Genomic DNA, 16,512 nt, shown 5'->3' with positions numbered 1-16,512 from the left:
ATAAAAGAGAAGAACTTAGGCTCAAATATCATATAAATCTAGGTTCAAACTGTGGCCTTGTCATTTATTTACGATGTGTTCTTGGTTATATTACTAGCCATTTGAAGCTTCAGTTTCCTCTTCTGTCAATTACATGATAATACATGTGGTTACTGTGGAACATAGGAGATAATGTAAATAAAGCTCTTAATACAGTGGCTGGCTCTCTAGTTTTTGCTCTCATTATTATTGTTATAATCATTACCATTCTCAGCTGTTTTTTAAGTGCTTAATATTTCATTGTTTCATAAGTTTAATAGAACTATACTGCTCATGCTTATTCAGAGCCACAGGGTCTAGAATTACCTTTGGTTCCCTTGAAACTGTTGATTTATTCGGATCTTGTTGGAACACTGTTCTGTTTTAGAAAGTCTGAATCAGTCCACTTCTTTCCAGATGTTCTCTATCTTTTACTGTAAAGATATTTAGTATATCATATTTATTACAAATTAATGATCAGTGGGCTGTTGCTGAGTGAATAATTCAGCATCTTGACCAAGGCTCTTTTAACTCTCTCTGAAATTACTGGCAATGTAAGTGAATTCAGTTTTTGTCACAGTGGTAATTTTTGCTGTAACTTCATATGATAGTATCTTTACTTTTCTTTGTTTTTCATTCATAGTATTAAAAGAAGTTTTGTTCTACAGATTTTATTTAGTTCAAGATTGGACTAATTATTTTTGTAGCTAGAATTTCATGTTTGTAGTTAGCTTAGTCATTTATACTAATTAATTAAAAATAGTGTTCTTTTAAATAACTGATAATGTTCTAACTTGGGTGAGAAAATATATTTTTTGATACTCAAATTCTGTTTATTTATTTTCTGTTTGTATTTTAAGGAAATATTTTACCTTTAAAAATCAAGTCTTTTATTTATTTATTTTTTAGCATACCTCCAGATAACCTCTCTATTCAAGAATTTCAAAGAAATGAAAGTATTGATGTTGAGGTGAGGAAGCTATTTAAAACATTTTCCTGTGACCATTTATGAAAACCAAATAGTAGAAATGTTGAAACTGTAAAATTGCTTAAAAAAAAAAAAAGTAAAGTGATAGGTTGAGCTTGAACCTAAAAGCATTAAAACACAAAGGTTAAAGTTTAATTTTTAAAGCACTGACATTTAAAAAATTAATTTCTTATATTTGTTAGCTTTGTGCTGTGTGCGTGTTGTCCAGATACTTAGTTGTGTCCATTTAATAATTTTAAAAAGCAGTTGATTTAGTAAAATAAATCCATCAGTCAGTAAGCATGTATTTGAGAGCTTACTTTATAGTTTGACAAATCAGATATTTGTATTTCAATTAATCAATAAGTTGCTCAGATTTTTCTATTTTTAACCAGATGTAGAAGCAAATAATGAATGTTTTTTTAAAGAATATATTTTGCTGATTATAACTGGAATTTGAAGAAGTAGCTTTTGGTTATGGATTTTTTTGTTGGGGGGGTTTATTTTTTCCCTTTAAGTGGGATAAGGGAACTTTTAAATAAAGCAAATCAAATAAATTACATAGAAAGCATAGGCATCATATTGATATATAGATGCACAATATTGCCTTTTGTCCCACTGCTATGTTAACTCTTGAAAACGCTTCTTCAAACTTTTCTTCTTTCTCTTCAAAAGGCAAAATAACACATTGTGTGTTAGAAATAAACTGTTCAACAAAAATGAATATAACTTCTTAATGGCTCATTTTTATGGTTCTAAAAGGAGATTTAAATCATGTTCTTAATCCTGTTTTAGATATTTTATTCTAACATGGATACATTTCATATGCTGATTTTTTTCTCCAGAGTGCTCTTTGCATTTATCATGTTGCAGATCAAAATTTATTGAAGTTGTTGTATAGTAAACAGTTTATAGTATTGACTATTTTGTAATAATGTTATTTACTAAGACAGATTAGGGAAACAGACTAATTATCCTGCATGTTAACATTAAAATGGTTGTATAGTTCTATTAAGAAAGATTCTTTAACTGGTTTTCTTTTAAAATAAAATTTAAATTTTACTCTAGAAATTATCATTTGAGTTAGTCTCTTTCAAGAAAAAAAAATACGTTTGAATTTGCATCTTTTGTTTTAGGTAGTTCAGCTTATCAGCACTGAGATACTACCTTATGCCAAATTTATTCCTAAGGAATTTGTTGGTCAGATAATGACTATGCTTAATAAGGGATCAATACATTCTCAGTCATCTTCATTTACAGGTATGTTATTTCAATGATTTTTTTTAATGTTAATAAGTATTGAAGCACTTTTGAAGAAGCTGACTTCTACTAGAAATGTTTACTCCTACAATTGTGGTAAATGTAAACAGGAGAATGGTTAAGAATGTGATATAGAACATTAAGCTTTATGAGGGGAAAACGTGGTAAATATTCTGTGATGAATTAAATTACAAATCACTTATGGAATCCACCTAAATCATTGCAGGCTGACATAAATCACCAGTTTTGTGAAGTCATGGATTATTGGGAGGTAGTGAATGTGTATTCTGCCACTTAGTAGCTGGTTAAGTGTCAGTTTTTTTTGTTTGTTTTGTTTTTTTGCGGTACGTGGGCCTCTCACTGCTGTGGCCTCTCCCGTTGCGGAGCACAGGCTCCGGACGCGCAGGCCCAGCGGCCATGGCTCACGGGCCCAGCCGCTCCGCGGCATATGGGATCCTCCCAGACCGGGGCACGAACCCGTATCCCCTGCATCGGCAGGCGGACTCTCAACCACTGCGCCACCAGGGAAGCCCCCTGTCAGTTTTGTCATCTGTAAAATAAAGATATTAATACCAACCTCTCAGGACTATAAATTGCAGAGCTAGTTCATTAAAAAAAAGAAATCCTTAACATTTGTTAAGGGAACTAAGATTTAGTGAATGACCACAGTGTGCAGGGTATTATGCTAGAATATTAATCTCATTCCTCACAACATTTCTGTGAGGATAGGTTCTACTGTATTACAGAGGGGAAATGGGTTTAGAAAGGTTGAAAAAAATTGCCACAGTCTTAAGGCTGGAGACCAAAGTTCATCTTTAAAAAGAACCACATGCTTCTTTTGATGTACCATATTGGGAGATGAGATGTAAGTTGCTTTTTGCTATTATTTCTTTTTTTTAAACCTATGCTCAAGTGTTAAATGTAATCGTGGCACCATAATGTGATTTTTTTTGGTGAGATAATTAAAAAGTTCTAAATTTGTGCCATACATATCCTTAGTCCCCAGAATTTAATGGAGCTGTGACTAAATTCTACTAAAGTGTGGTAAACACTTTAAAGAGCATTTCTATGTACAGTTTGACCACTAGATACTGCTTACTTCACAAACTGGTTCTTTTTCCTAGCCCAGACAGTTTTTAAAATTAATCTGGTAAAGTACAGGTTTGAAAACATTAGAACCTCAGAGAAAAAATTTTGAAGTCCATTTATCTTAATTTAGTCAACTTTTTATTAAGAATATTTAAAAATTATAGATAAATTTTTTATAAAATACATTTTAAGAACCATGTTTATAATTATATGTAAATATTCTAAGCTAAATAAGGATTACCAAGTTACCATGTATACTTTTTCTAGCAGTTTTCTGATGATACCTCTTGCCATTTATAATATTAAATGTACCAAGATAAAGAAGGTACATGTATGTTCTTCCAGTGACTTGACCATTGGACACAAATTTCTCAGCTTTAACTTGGACTTTTCTTTAAACATATACATACAAAGTCTTTCCTGCTAATAAACAAGACCAAGCTATAAACACAGAGGTTCCAGTGATTATTTTTGGTCCCCTGCTCTTAAGTATGATATGACAGCCACAGCTCACAGGCGTTTGAGGAAATCTTCCAGCACAAAAGAGAAAGACCAAAACAAATGAAGAGAGGGTGAAAGAAACTGGTAGGAAAGAGATAAAATGCAGAGCCATAGAAAACATTTATTTAAAAATATATATAATTAGGATGCTTTAGGAGATAACAGATTTTACATTCATGAAACAAGAAGAATGCTATTAAAATGGAACAATCAGAACACAAAAGAGCTCAAAGAAGCTAAAAATATGATAGCTGAAATATGTTCAATGAAGTGTTGGAAGAAAACATTAAGGAAATATAACCCAGAAGTAGAGCAAAGACAAACAAGTGGACAGTATGAGAAGAAAGAAATAAAATGGATCCGAGGGATCTAACATCTGACAATAGGTCTTCCAGAAAGACAGAATAGAGAAAAGCTAGGAGAGGAAATTATCAAAGAAACAAACTGAAGATACAAATCTGCAGATTAAAAGCGGTCTTTCAGTACCCAGAATAGTGAAAGAAAAAAGACTCACAATAAGACATGTCATCATGAAATACCAGAATAATAGAAATAAAGAGAAGATGCTAAAAGATTTCAAAAAGAAAAGAAAAAAGTTCAAACACAAAAGAGTTGTATCAAAAGGACATTGCAATTCTCAGGAACACTGGATGCTCAGAGACATTGAGGCTGTGGTTTCATAGTCATAAATGGAAAAGATTTTTAACATGGAGTTTTATACCTAGGCCCACTGTTGGCCAAGTGAAGAGTGTAGGATGGTAATTCTCAAATGTCAGTGTGCATTATCCTCACCTGGAGTGAAGTTATTGCTGGGCTGTAACCCCAGAATTTCTGATTCAATAGATCTGGGGTGAGGCATGAGAATTTGCATTTCTAACAAGTTCTCTGGTGGTGCTGATGCTGCTAGGAAACACACTTTGAGTACCACAGTAAAATGACATTTTCAGAAATGTAAGGTCTCAAAATTTTTACTTCCCATTCACTTTCTCAGGTACTACAGAATATGCCCTGTGAAAACAAAGGAGTAAATCAAGAAAAGGGAAAGCATGAGGTCTAGAAAGTAAGATATAACACAAGAGAGAAAAAAACAACTCACAGGGTGAGGCCAAAGACTAGTTCCAGGATATAACTGGACAGTATGTCCAGAGAACAACTAGTCCAGACTGGAGCAGAGGTCAGGGTCCAGGGAAGATGTTGCCAAGAGAAAAAAGAAAGAAAGAAACAGACAAACAAACGGATTATTCCAAGTTTGACCATGTGGAAGATTATTGAGAGGTACTCTAGTGCTGTTGAAGTGTGTAAAAAGACCAAGACAAGAAAAATGTTGAAGTGATGAGAGTGGATAGTCTTGCCTTGTTTTTTGACCTTGCAAGGAGGAAAACTGTTCGTGTGTGTGTGTGTGTGTGTGTGTGTGTATAGTGTGTGTGTATATATATATATATATATATATATATGTATATATATATGGTATAAGTTTTTCATAGATGCTCTTTATCAGTTAAGGAATTTCCTTCTATTCCTAGTTTGCTAAGAATTGTGTCATTAAGGTGTATTTATTTAACCTTGTATTAACCATCAAACATTGTTAATTCTACAGAAGCAGAGATTGATATTCGTTTGAGAGAAGAATTTTCTAAAATGTGTTTTGAAACACTGCTCCAGTTTTCCTTCAGTAACAAAGTCACAACACCTCAAGAAGGCTACATCTCACGAATGGCACTCTCAGTGCTTCTAAAGAGATCTCAAGATGTACTACATCGTTATATAGAGGATGAAAGATTAAGTGGTAAATGCCCTCTTCCAAGGTATATGTATATATGTATTTTTTTAATTAAAGAAGGAAATACACTGTCATAGTTATTAATACTTTTAAAAAGCTCTGGAAATCAAGTGTTTTCATAAGTGATCTGAACTTAACCTGAGGCTGTTTATAATTTTATTTATCCCATACAGTGTAAATATTCATAAGTTTTGCTGCAGATATATTACTGTGTTTATTATGGGGTGCTTTTTCATACTGCTCATGGAGGTTAAGTAATATATGGTATATATACCAAATTACTTATTTTAATTCGAAAAAAATTGAATTCTAAAATATATCTTCTCAAGGATTTCTGGGTAAGGACTTGTAGGTCTGTATGAACACATGATCGTGAATCCCTCTAGAGAGAAAATAATAGATAAATCATACTTTATGAACTTCCTAGTTTGTTTTACAGTCATTTCTAGGTTTCTCTGTAAGTCAATCTAGCCATATCTTAGATCTTCTTTTCATCTAATTTGCTTAATTAAGCCCTGTACCTAAACTGATTTGCTTCTCATGTAGTCAGGCCTTGCCAGTTGAAGGGGATCTAGGTCTTTCTGCTAAGCCAAGGCTAAATAAAGTTGGGTTATATATCAGAATTCATCAAAAAATACAGTCATAAATTGCAGTTATGTTGCCAATCTATTTTTTAATGTGTAAGTTAGAGGTTAAAGCAAAGCAAGTGAAGCAAACAGAAAATAATATTGGAAGACAAAGTTATCAAAGTCAGGAAAGAGTTAGGAAAATCATTTCAGGTCCCATCTCATAAAGCAGTAAATCAGTAACCCTAAGTCTTTGTTTACATTCTTATTTACTTAGAATAAATCTCCAGAGTTGGGATTGACCTGTCAAAAGATATAGACATTTTAAAAGGTTTTGATATATATTACAAATTGCCTGTTAGAGACTTCTATCAGTTTATGTTCTCCCAGGAGTATATGACTGTCTTTTCCCTCAATTTTTAGCAGTTTAAAATTATTTGCCATTTTATCACTTATTTTATCTTTTTAAAAATTTGATGAATGAAGAAATAGCCACATAGTAGTTTGCTTTTTAAAAATTTTTCTTTTCTTTTTTTAATTACCAATGCTTATTTGCCATTTGTATTTCTACTTTTAGCGTCCACTGTATTTTGAATTTCTAGAACATAAATTATACCTCCTAGTGGATTTTATACAAAAACATTCCAAAGACAGATGTTAGTAATTTGGTTATTGTCATGATTGAAAATTGATTTATTAAAATTGACCTCTGAAGCATACTTGGAAAAGCAGTAATGGAGTTGCCTTGATTGGAATATTTTTATTGGAGTATAAGATATTATTCAATTTCAGAAAGCAGCTTTCCTTCATTTTTTGTGTTTTAAGTGTTTATTGCTTTAAATTGAGTCTTATTTATAGTTTTATTGTATCATCATCCTATGTTTGATGCAGTATTATTGCATTATTTTCTAAAAAGCTACACTGCAACACAATAAAATATTTGTATACTTACAAAGGGAGGCTTGAAATAGTACCCTGTCATAGTATTAGGAAAATCTTATCTGTTGAGTGATAACACAGATTCATACCAGGAGTAGGGTGTGGGGGAGGACTGTAGAGCAAAAGAGATATATTTCTGCAAGGAGAAAGAAAGAAATCAAACTATTCTTATTGGTCCTTTACCCCAAGTTTATTCTTCATTGCTAATGTCTCCAAACAGTGTCACCTTGGGGTTGATTTTGAGCATATTTCTTATTTGTTGTTTTAGAAAGTTAAATAAGTACTATTGTGATTTTAAAGATACTTTTAACAGCATGATAAAATATGTGAAGGGGGTAATAGTGATCTTTATTTCCCTTTAAGCTTTGGCAAATCTCTTTTAGTACTAATAAGTTTAAAAAAAACTGTTGTAGAAGTTTTAAAAGCACATCTTGTACAGTGTTTTAATTTGAAGTAGTTCTATGAAATATCTTACTAATAAATTTAGATTTGCATGAGTAGATTGCCTCCCCCGTTTTAATGTTGATAACTTAGAATAACTATACATCTTAATTGCACACTGAAGTACATGTTAATGAAATGATTTTCTTTTATAAGAATTTAAAACTAATATTAACTTTGCATTGTTTTGTGTTCAGTGTTTTCCAAAGTATGTCTATTTGTATAACTTAGTACAAAATACACATGGCATATCTTAAAATCTTGATGGAAATAATTTCCCATCTTTTTTTTAGGCAACAAGTAACAGAAATCATATTTGTCTTAAAAGCAGTCAGTACTCTGATTGATTCACTTAAGAAAACTCAGCCTGAGAATGGTAAGTGCTTGGAAACTCAGTTATTCTAAATTTATAACATTTATGCTCTATTTGTGTTGTATTTTTATACTACTATTAAGTTAACTGAGTTTTAGGAACATAACAGCTATAAGACATTTTTCTCCAGGCCTTATGACAACAAAGCAGCAAGTCCATTAGGATGTCACTTAAGTAAAATTACTTTGTAATGTTTTCTTTATTTTAAGCAAATTTTGCTGACTTCCCCCCCCCAGCTTTGAGATGTAGTTGACATACAACCGTGTATAAGTTGAAGGTATACAACTTGTTGATTTGATACCCTCTTATATTGCAATATGTTTACCATGGAAGTGTTAGCTAACACCTCCATCATGTCACACAATTACCATTCCTTGTCTGTGCTGAGAACATTTTAAGATCTACTCTCTTAGCAACCTGCAAGTATATAACACAGTATTATTAACTGTAATCACCATGCTGTATATTAAATCCCTGGAATTTATTCATCTTATACCTGGAAGTTTGTACTCTTTGACCAACATCTACCCATTTCCCTGACCCTCCCAGAATTGGCAACCACCATTCTACCCTCTGTTTCTAGGAGTTCAGCTTCTGTAGATTCCACATATAAGCGATATCATAATATAGTATTTGTCTTTCTCTATGTGACATTTCACTTAACATAATGCCCTCAGGTCCATCCCATTGTCTCAAAAGGCAGGATTTTCTTCTTTCTCACGGGTGAATAATATTTTGTTGTGTGTGTGTGTTTACAAATATATATAAATATACATATACACATGTAGCACATCATTATCCATTCATCCATTGATGGACACTTAGGTTGTTTCTATGTCTTGGCTATTGTGAGTAATGCTACAATGAACATGGGGGTGCGGTTATCTCTTTGAGATCCTGTTTCCTTTTTCTTTGGACATATGCCTAGAAGTGGAGTTGCTGGATCATATGGTAGTTCTATTTTTAATTTTTTGAGGAAACTCTATACAATTTTTCATGGTTGTTGTACTACATTACATTCCCATTCACAGGGCACAAGGCTTCCCTTTTCTCCACATCCTTGCTAACACTTAATATTCCTTCTTTTTTTGATGACACCATTCAAACAGGTTTGAAGTGATACCTCCTTGTGGCTTATGATTATTATTATTTTATTTATTGAGGTACGATTGGTTTATAACATTATATGTTTCATGTGTACAACATTATATTTTTACTTGTGTATATACTACACTAGTGTGCTCACCACCAAAAGTTTAGTTTTTATCCATCACTGTACAGGTGTCCCCCTTTATCCATTTCACCCTCCCCCATCTCCCTTCCCTTCTGGTAACCACTACTCTGTTCTCTGTATCCATGTGTTTGTTTTTATTTGGTTTGGTTTGTTTATTTTTATTTTTTTTAAATATTCCACATATGAGTGAAATCATGCAGTATTTGTCTTTCTCCATCTGACTTATTTTGCTTAGCATAATACCCTCAAGTTCCATCATGCTGTTGAAAATGGCAAGATTTCCTTCTTTTTTATGGCTGAGTAGTAGTATCCCATTGTATATATATGTATATATGTGTGTGTGTGTGTATAGAGCATCGTCTTTAGCCATTAATCCATTGATGTTTCCATTTCTTGGCTATTGTAAATAATGCTGTGATGAACATGGGATGCATGTATCTTTTCAGATTAGTATTTTTGTATTCTTCAGATAAATGCCCAGAAGTGTAATTGCTGGATCATATGGTAGTTCTAGTCCTAATCTTTTGAGGAACATCCATACTGTTTTCCATAGTGGCTACACAAATTTAGATTTTCACTAACATTGTATAAGGATTCCCTTTCCCCTCCACATCCTAACATTTGTTATTTTCTTGCCTTTTCAATAGTAGTCATTCTAATGGGCATGAGGTTATATTTCATTGTGGTTTTGATTTGCATCTCCCTAATGATTAGTCATGTTGAGAATCTTTTCATGTGCCTATGGCCATCTGTATTTTTTTTTTAATAAATTTATTTTATTTATTTATTTTTGGCTGCATTGGGTCTTCGTTGCTGCATGCAGGCTTTCTCTAGTTGCATTGAGCAGGGGCTGCTCTTCGTTGAGGTGCACAGGCTTCCACTGCAATGGCTTCTCTTGTTGCGGAGCACAGGCTCTCGGTGCACGGGCTTCAGTAGTTGCAGCACGCAGGTTCAGTAGTTGTGGCGCACGTGCTTAGTTGCTCCGCGGCATGTGGGATCTTCCCAGACCAGGGCTTGAACCCGTGTCTCCTGCATTGGGAGGTGGATTCTTAACCACTGTGCCACCAGGGAAGCCCCATCTGTATGTCTTTTTTGGAAAAATGTCTATTCAGATCCTCTGCCCATTTTTTAATAGAGTTGTTTGTTTTTTTGTTGATGAGTTGTATGAGTTCTTTATGTATTTTGGATATTAACCCCTTATCAGATTTAATGATTTGCAAATATCTTCTTCCATTTGGTAGGTAATCTTTTCATTTTGTTGATAGTTTCCTTTGCTGTGCAGAAGCTTTTTAGTTTGATACACTCTCATTTATTTATTTTTGCTTTTCTTACCCTTGCCTGGGGAGATATATCCAGAAAGATATTTCTAAGACCAGTGTGAATGAGTGTACTGCCTATGTTTTTGTCTAGGATTTTTATGGTTTCAGGTCTTACATTCAAGTCTTTAATCCATTTTGAGTTGATTTTTGTGTCTGGTGTAAGATAAGTAATATAGTGGTCTAGTTTTATTCTTTTGCGTCTGGCTGTCCAGTTCTCCCAACACCTTTTATTGAAGACACTATCCTTTCTCCATTGTATGTTCTTTGTTCTTTTGAGGTAAATTAATTTTCCATATATGTATGGGTTTATTTCTAGGCTCTCAACTGAATTCCATTGATCTGTGTGTCTGTTTTGCTGGCAATACCAGGCTGTTTTGATTGCTACAGTTTTGTAGTATAATTTGAAAACAGGGAGTGTGATACCTACAGCTTTGTTCTTTTTTTCTTAGGATTGCTTTGCTTTTCAGGGTCTTTTGTGGTTCCGTATAAATTTTAGGACTTTTTTGTTCTATTTCTGTGAAAAATATCATTGGGATTTTGATAGGGATTACATTGGCTCTGTAGATTGCTTTAGGTAATATGGACATTTTAACAATGTTAATTCTTCCAATCCATGAGTATGGAACATCTTTCTATTCCTTTGCATCTTCTTCAGTTTCTTTCACCAGTGCCTTATAGTTTTCAGTGTACAGGTTCTTTCACCTCCTTGGTTAAATTTGTTCCTAGGTATTTTATTCTTTTTGCTGCAATTGTAAATGAGGCTGTTTTCCTAATTTCTCTTTCTGATAGTTTGTTGCTAGTGTACAGAATGCAACAGATTTGTGTATGTTGATTTCATACCCTGCAACTTTAATATATTCATTTATTATTCCTAACAGTTTTTTGGTGGAGTCTTTAGGATTTTCTATATATAAAATCATGTCATCCGGAAATAGTGATAGTTTTATGTCTTCCTTTCCAATTTTGATGCCTTTTATTTCTTTCTCTTGCCTAATTGCTTTGGTTAGGACTTCCAAAACCCTGTTGAATAAGAGTGGTGAGAGTAGGCATTCTTGTCCTTTTCCTGATCTTAGAGAGATGGCTTTCAATTTTTCACCATTGTGTATGATGTTAGCTGTGGGTTTGTCATACAGCTTTTATCATTGTTGAGGTACAGTTCTGTATATCCATTTTATTGAGAGTTTTTATTAGAAAAATAGGTGTTGAAACTTGTCAAATGCTTTTCCTTTATCTGTTGAGATGATCATAAGGTTTTTATCCATTTTGTTAATGTGGTGTATCGTGTTGATTAATTTGCATTTGAAATTAATTTGTATCTCTGGAATAAATCCCACTTAATCATTGTGTATGATCCTTTCAACGTATTGTTGAGTTCAGTTTGCTCATATTTTGTTGACAGTGTTTGCATTTATGTTCAACAGACATATTGGCTTGCAATTTTCTTTTTTCTTTGTTGTCCTTATTTGATTTTGGTATCAGGGTAATGGTGGCCTTGTAAAATGAGGAAGCATTCCCTCCCCTTCTATTTTTTGGAAGAATTTAGGAAGCATTAGTATTAAATTTTCTTTGAATATTTGGTAGAATTCACCTGTGAAGCCATCTGGTCCTGGATTTTTGTTTTTTTATGAGGTATTTTATTACCGTTTCAGTCGCCTTGCTAGTGATCAGTCTATTCAGATTTCCTGTTTCTTCATGATTCAGTCTTGGAAGACTGTATGATTCTGAGAATTTATCCATTTCATCTACATTGTCCATTTTGTTGGCATATAGCTGTTCATAGTATTCTCATAATACTTTCTATTTTTGTGGTATCTGTTGCTATTTCTCTCTCTCTTTTTTTTTTTTTTTAAATTTTTTTGGCCATGCTGCATGGTATGCGGGATCTTAGTTCCCCAACCAGGGATCAGGCTTGTGCCCCCTGCAGTGGAAGCACAGTCTTAACCACTGGACCACCAGGGAAGTCCCTCTCCTCTTTTGTTTTTGATTTTATTCATCTAAGCCTTCTCTTTTTTCCTCAGTGAGTCTAGCTAAAGGTTTCTCAGTTTTGTTGCTCTTTTTTAAGAAGCAGCTCTTGGGCCTCCCTGGTGGCGCAAGTGGTTGAGAGTCCGCCTGCCGATGCAGGGGATACGGGTTCGTGCCCCGGTCTGGGAGGATCCCATATGCCGCGGAGCGGCTGGGCCCGTGAGCCATGGCCGCTGAGCCTGCGCATCCGGAGCCTGCGCGTCCGGAGCCTGTGCTCCGCAACGGGGAGGCCACAACAGTGAGAGGCCCGCATACCGCAAAAAAAAAAAAAAAAAAAAAAAAAAAAAAAGAAGCAGCTCTTAGTTTTATTGATCTTTGCTATTGTCTTTAGTCTCTATTTCAGTTATTTCTGCTCTGCTCTTTATTATTTCCTTTCTTCCACTGACTTTGGGCTTCATTTGTCCTTTTCTAGTTCCTTTAACTGTAAGGTTAGATTTTTTGAGATTTTTCTTGTTCCTTGAGGCAGGCCTGTATTGCTATAAATTTCCCCATAAATACCACTTTTGCTGCATCCCATAGATTTTGGAATGTTGTATTTTTGTTTCCATTTGTCTTCGGGTGTTTTTAAAATTTATCCTTTGCTTTCTTCATTGACCCAGTAGTTGTTCAGTAGCATGTTTTTTCAGTTTGCACATATTTGTGATTTTTCCAGCTTTCTTTTTGTAGTTGATTTCTAGTGTCATACCATTTGTGATCAGAAAAGATGTTTGATATGGTTTCAGTCTTCTTAAATTTATTGGGACTTGTTTTGTACCCCAACATATGGTCTGTCCTTAATAATGTTCCATGTGCACTTGAGAAGAATGTGTATTCTGGTGCATTTGGATGGCATGTTCTGTATAAATCTATCAAGCCCATCTGGTCTAATGTTTCATTGAAGGCCACTATTTCTTTGTTGACTTTCAGTCTGAATGATCTATCCATTGCTGTAAGTGGGGTGTTAAAAGTCACCTACTATTACTGTGTTGCTGTCAGTTTCTCCCTTTAGATGTATTAATAATTGCTTTATATATTTTGGTGCTTTTATGTTAGGTACATACATATTAACTGTTAGGTACATATATATTAACTCTATGTCTTCTTGATGAATTTTCCCCTTTATCATTATATAGTATTCACCTTTGTCTCTTGTTACCTTTTTTGGCTTGAAGTGTATTTTGTCTGATATGAGTATGGGTACATCCACTTTCTTTTGGCTGTCATGTGCTTGAAGTATCATCTTCCATCCCTTCATTTTGAGCCTGTGTCTGTCTTCAGAGCTGACATGAGTCTCCTGGAGGCAGCATGTACTCGGGCCTTATTTTTTAATCCATCCAACCAGTCTATGTCTTTTGATTGGTGAATTCAATCCATTTACATTTAGGGTGATTATTGATGGATGAGGACTGAGTACTGCCACTTTATCTTTTGTTTTCTGGTTGGTCTATATCTCCATTGTTTCTCTTGTGTTTCTGCCAGTTTCATTTGTTGGGGTTTTTATGATGTTTTTCTCAGTTTTCTCCTTTTTTATGTTTTGAATCTCTGCTCTAGATTTATATTTTGTGTTTACCTTGATGTTTATGACATGTCTCATAGATGAAATTTTTTTTTCTGCTGATAGCATGTTATTTTTATTTGCCTATACAGGTTCTGTCCTTTTCCTATTCCCCTTTTGTGTTTTTTGTTGGCTCAAATTATCCTTTTTTATGTTGTGATTTTGTTACTAAATTAAAATAGTTATAGTTATTTTTTACTGCTTTTTCCCCTTTAACCTTCACGCTATAATTAAGTATTTAAAAGATTTTGTCTGTATTATCACCTTATTCAATGTTTTGTGAACTTTTACCTTTTTGTTTCAAGTAGAAGAGCTCCTTTCAACATTTCTTGTAAGGCAGGTCTTTGTTGGTGAACTCCCTCAGCTTGTTTGTCTGGGAAAGGCTTTATTTCTCCTTCATATATGAAGGATAACTTTGCTGGATAGAGTATGCTTGGCTGATAGTTTTTAATCTTTCAACATTTTGAGTATGTCATTCCATTCTCTCCTGGCCTGTAGATTTTCTTATGAGAAATCTGCTGATAGCCTAATGAGTTACCTAATGGTAGGTTACCATTCTTTTTTCCCTGGATGCTTTTAAAATTCTTTCTTTTTTTTTTTTTTGGTATGCGGGCTTCTCACTGCTGTGGCCTCTCCCGTTGTGGAGCACAGGATCCGGACGCGCAGGCTCTGCGGCCATGGCTCACGGGCCCAGCCGCTCCGCGGCATGTGGGATCTTCCCAAACCGGGGCACGAACCCGTGTCCCCTGCATCAGCAGGCAGACTCTCAACCACTGTGCCAACAGGGAAGCCCTAAAATTCTTTCTTTGTCATTGATTTTTCACAGTTTTAATATGTCTTGGAGAAGGTCTTTTTGCATTGAGCTGTTCTCTTAGCTTCATGGACTTGTATATCCAGTTCCTTCCCCAGGTTTAGGAAGGTCTCAGCTATTATTTCTTTAAATAAACCCTCTGCCTCCTTCTCCTGGGATATTCATTATTCTGATGTTGCTTTTCCTAATAGAGTTGGATAGTTCTTATAGAATTTCATTTTTTTTAGATCTTAGCTCTCTTTCCTCTTCTACTTGTATTGATTTCTTGATTTCTATCTTTGAGCTAGCTAATTCTCTCTTCCATATGGTCTGCTCTATTTCCCATATGTTCTTATGCATTCTTCATCTCATTTACTGAGTTCTTTGGCTCCAGAATTTCTGTTTGGTTCCTTTTCAGAGTTTCAGTTTCTTTGGTAATGTATTCCTCTGCTCATTAATATTATTCCTAAGCTCATCGAACTACCTTTCTAAATTTTCTTGTAGCTTGTTGAATTTCTTTAGGACAGCTATTTTGAATTCTGTCAGTTAGATTGCAGTATTATTTAATTTTAAGTTTGGTTTCTGGAGAACTGTCATTTTCTTTTGTGATACCATATTACTCTGGTTTTTCATGGTGCTTGATGAGTTGTTCCTCTCATATATTTGAAGTAACACACCTTTTTCTTTAGTAAGGCTTCTTTTAAATGACTCTAACAATTTAACAGGTTAGTAATTAGAGGCCTTTCTTTTGTTTTTCAGTAGGTGGCACTATAGTACAAGTTTTTGGTTTCTCTTACCTGAGTTGCCTTTGGTTATTTATATTTGAGAAATGGCACTTTCCATCCTCCACTGCCTCTGCTAGAGGTGTTGTCTGGTGCCCCTGTTGTCACCGCTTATGCTTTCAGGGTTGCTGGTACCTTGCTGCTGCCAGTGTCGCTGTTGTTACTGGTGTCGCTGCCTATGGCACTGAGATAGCAGGTGTGTCCACCATGTGTGGGATCTCCTGGATCCATGCTCCTGGGTCCAGTGCAGTGGGGACAGAGGGTGGTTGGGTGAGGAACTGAGGTCTTGGGTGCTTTTGCCACATCCAGGGTTATCAGTTTCATGGACGCTGCTGCTATGGGCAAAAGGGCCAGAGTCATATGTGCCTGCATGACTGGAGGGATAATGTTGCAGGCCCTGTTGTTGCCTAGTTCCCTGTAGCCTTAGCCACTGCTGTGGCTGAGAAGCTGGAGTCATGTGCATCACCTGCCCTGCTGCTACCAGGTTTTCGGAGGCTGCAGGCTTAGCTGCTGTGGCTAGGAATCTAGGACTGCAGGCACCACCTCCACTGTTTCCCTGGTCCTGCCTCCTCTGTGTGTTTCAGCCCATCCACTCTTTTTTTTGGCCACACTGCTTGTGGGATCTTAGTTCCCTGGCCAGGGATTGAACCCAGGCCCTTGGCATTGAGAGTGCGGAGTCCTAACCACTGCACCACCAGGGAATTCCTAGTCCATCCACTCTTATGTATAGTTGTACAGATGTGTGGAATTCTCTGGAATCCTGGTGTATTGGGCAGAGGCACTTTTACTTAGTTATGGATGTTTTACTAGTTATAGATTGAAGGTAAGAGACAAAGGGAGCTTCTCACACTGCTATGATCCTGACTTCACAGTCTGGCTGGATTTTTTTTTTAAACT

The 16,512-nt window shown here is 35.1% G+C and overlaps 1 protein-coding gene across 2 annotated transcripts in view; it reads left to right on the top strand.

The window, feature by feature from the left end:
• The window catches only part of MON2 (MON2 homolog, regulator of endosome-to-Golgi trafficking), a 125,814-nt gene that overhangs the window by 102,215 nt on the left and 7,087 nt on the right, over positions 1-16,512 (top strand). For both annotated transcript variants that reach the window (XM_060112472.1, XM_060112471.1), the window contains 4 exons: positions 928-988; positions 2,122-2,245; positions 5,433-5,640; positions 7,855-7,937. In XM_060112472.1, the coding sequence (XP_059968455.1) occupies positions 928-988; positions 2,122-2,245; positions 5,433-5,640; positions 7,855-7,937 (476 nt within the window). The remainder of the gene's footprint in view (positions 1-927; positions 989-2,121; positions 2,246-5,432; positions 5,641-7,854; positions 7,938-16,512) is intronic.

The sequence above is a fragment of the Mesoplodon densirostris genome, chromosome 11 (genome assembly GCF_025265405.1).
Source record: "Mesoplodon densirostris isolate mMesDen1 chromosome 11, mMesDen1 primary haplotype, whole genome shotgun sequence".
In the NCBI taxonomy this organism is placed as follows: domain Eukaryota; kingdom Metazoa; phylum Chordata; class Mammalia; order Artiodactyla; family Ziphiidae; genus Mesoplodon; species Mesoplodon densirostris.
Note: the sequence above shows the minus strand (reverse complement) of the source record. Positions and strands in the feature narration are given on the sequence as shown.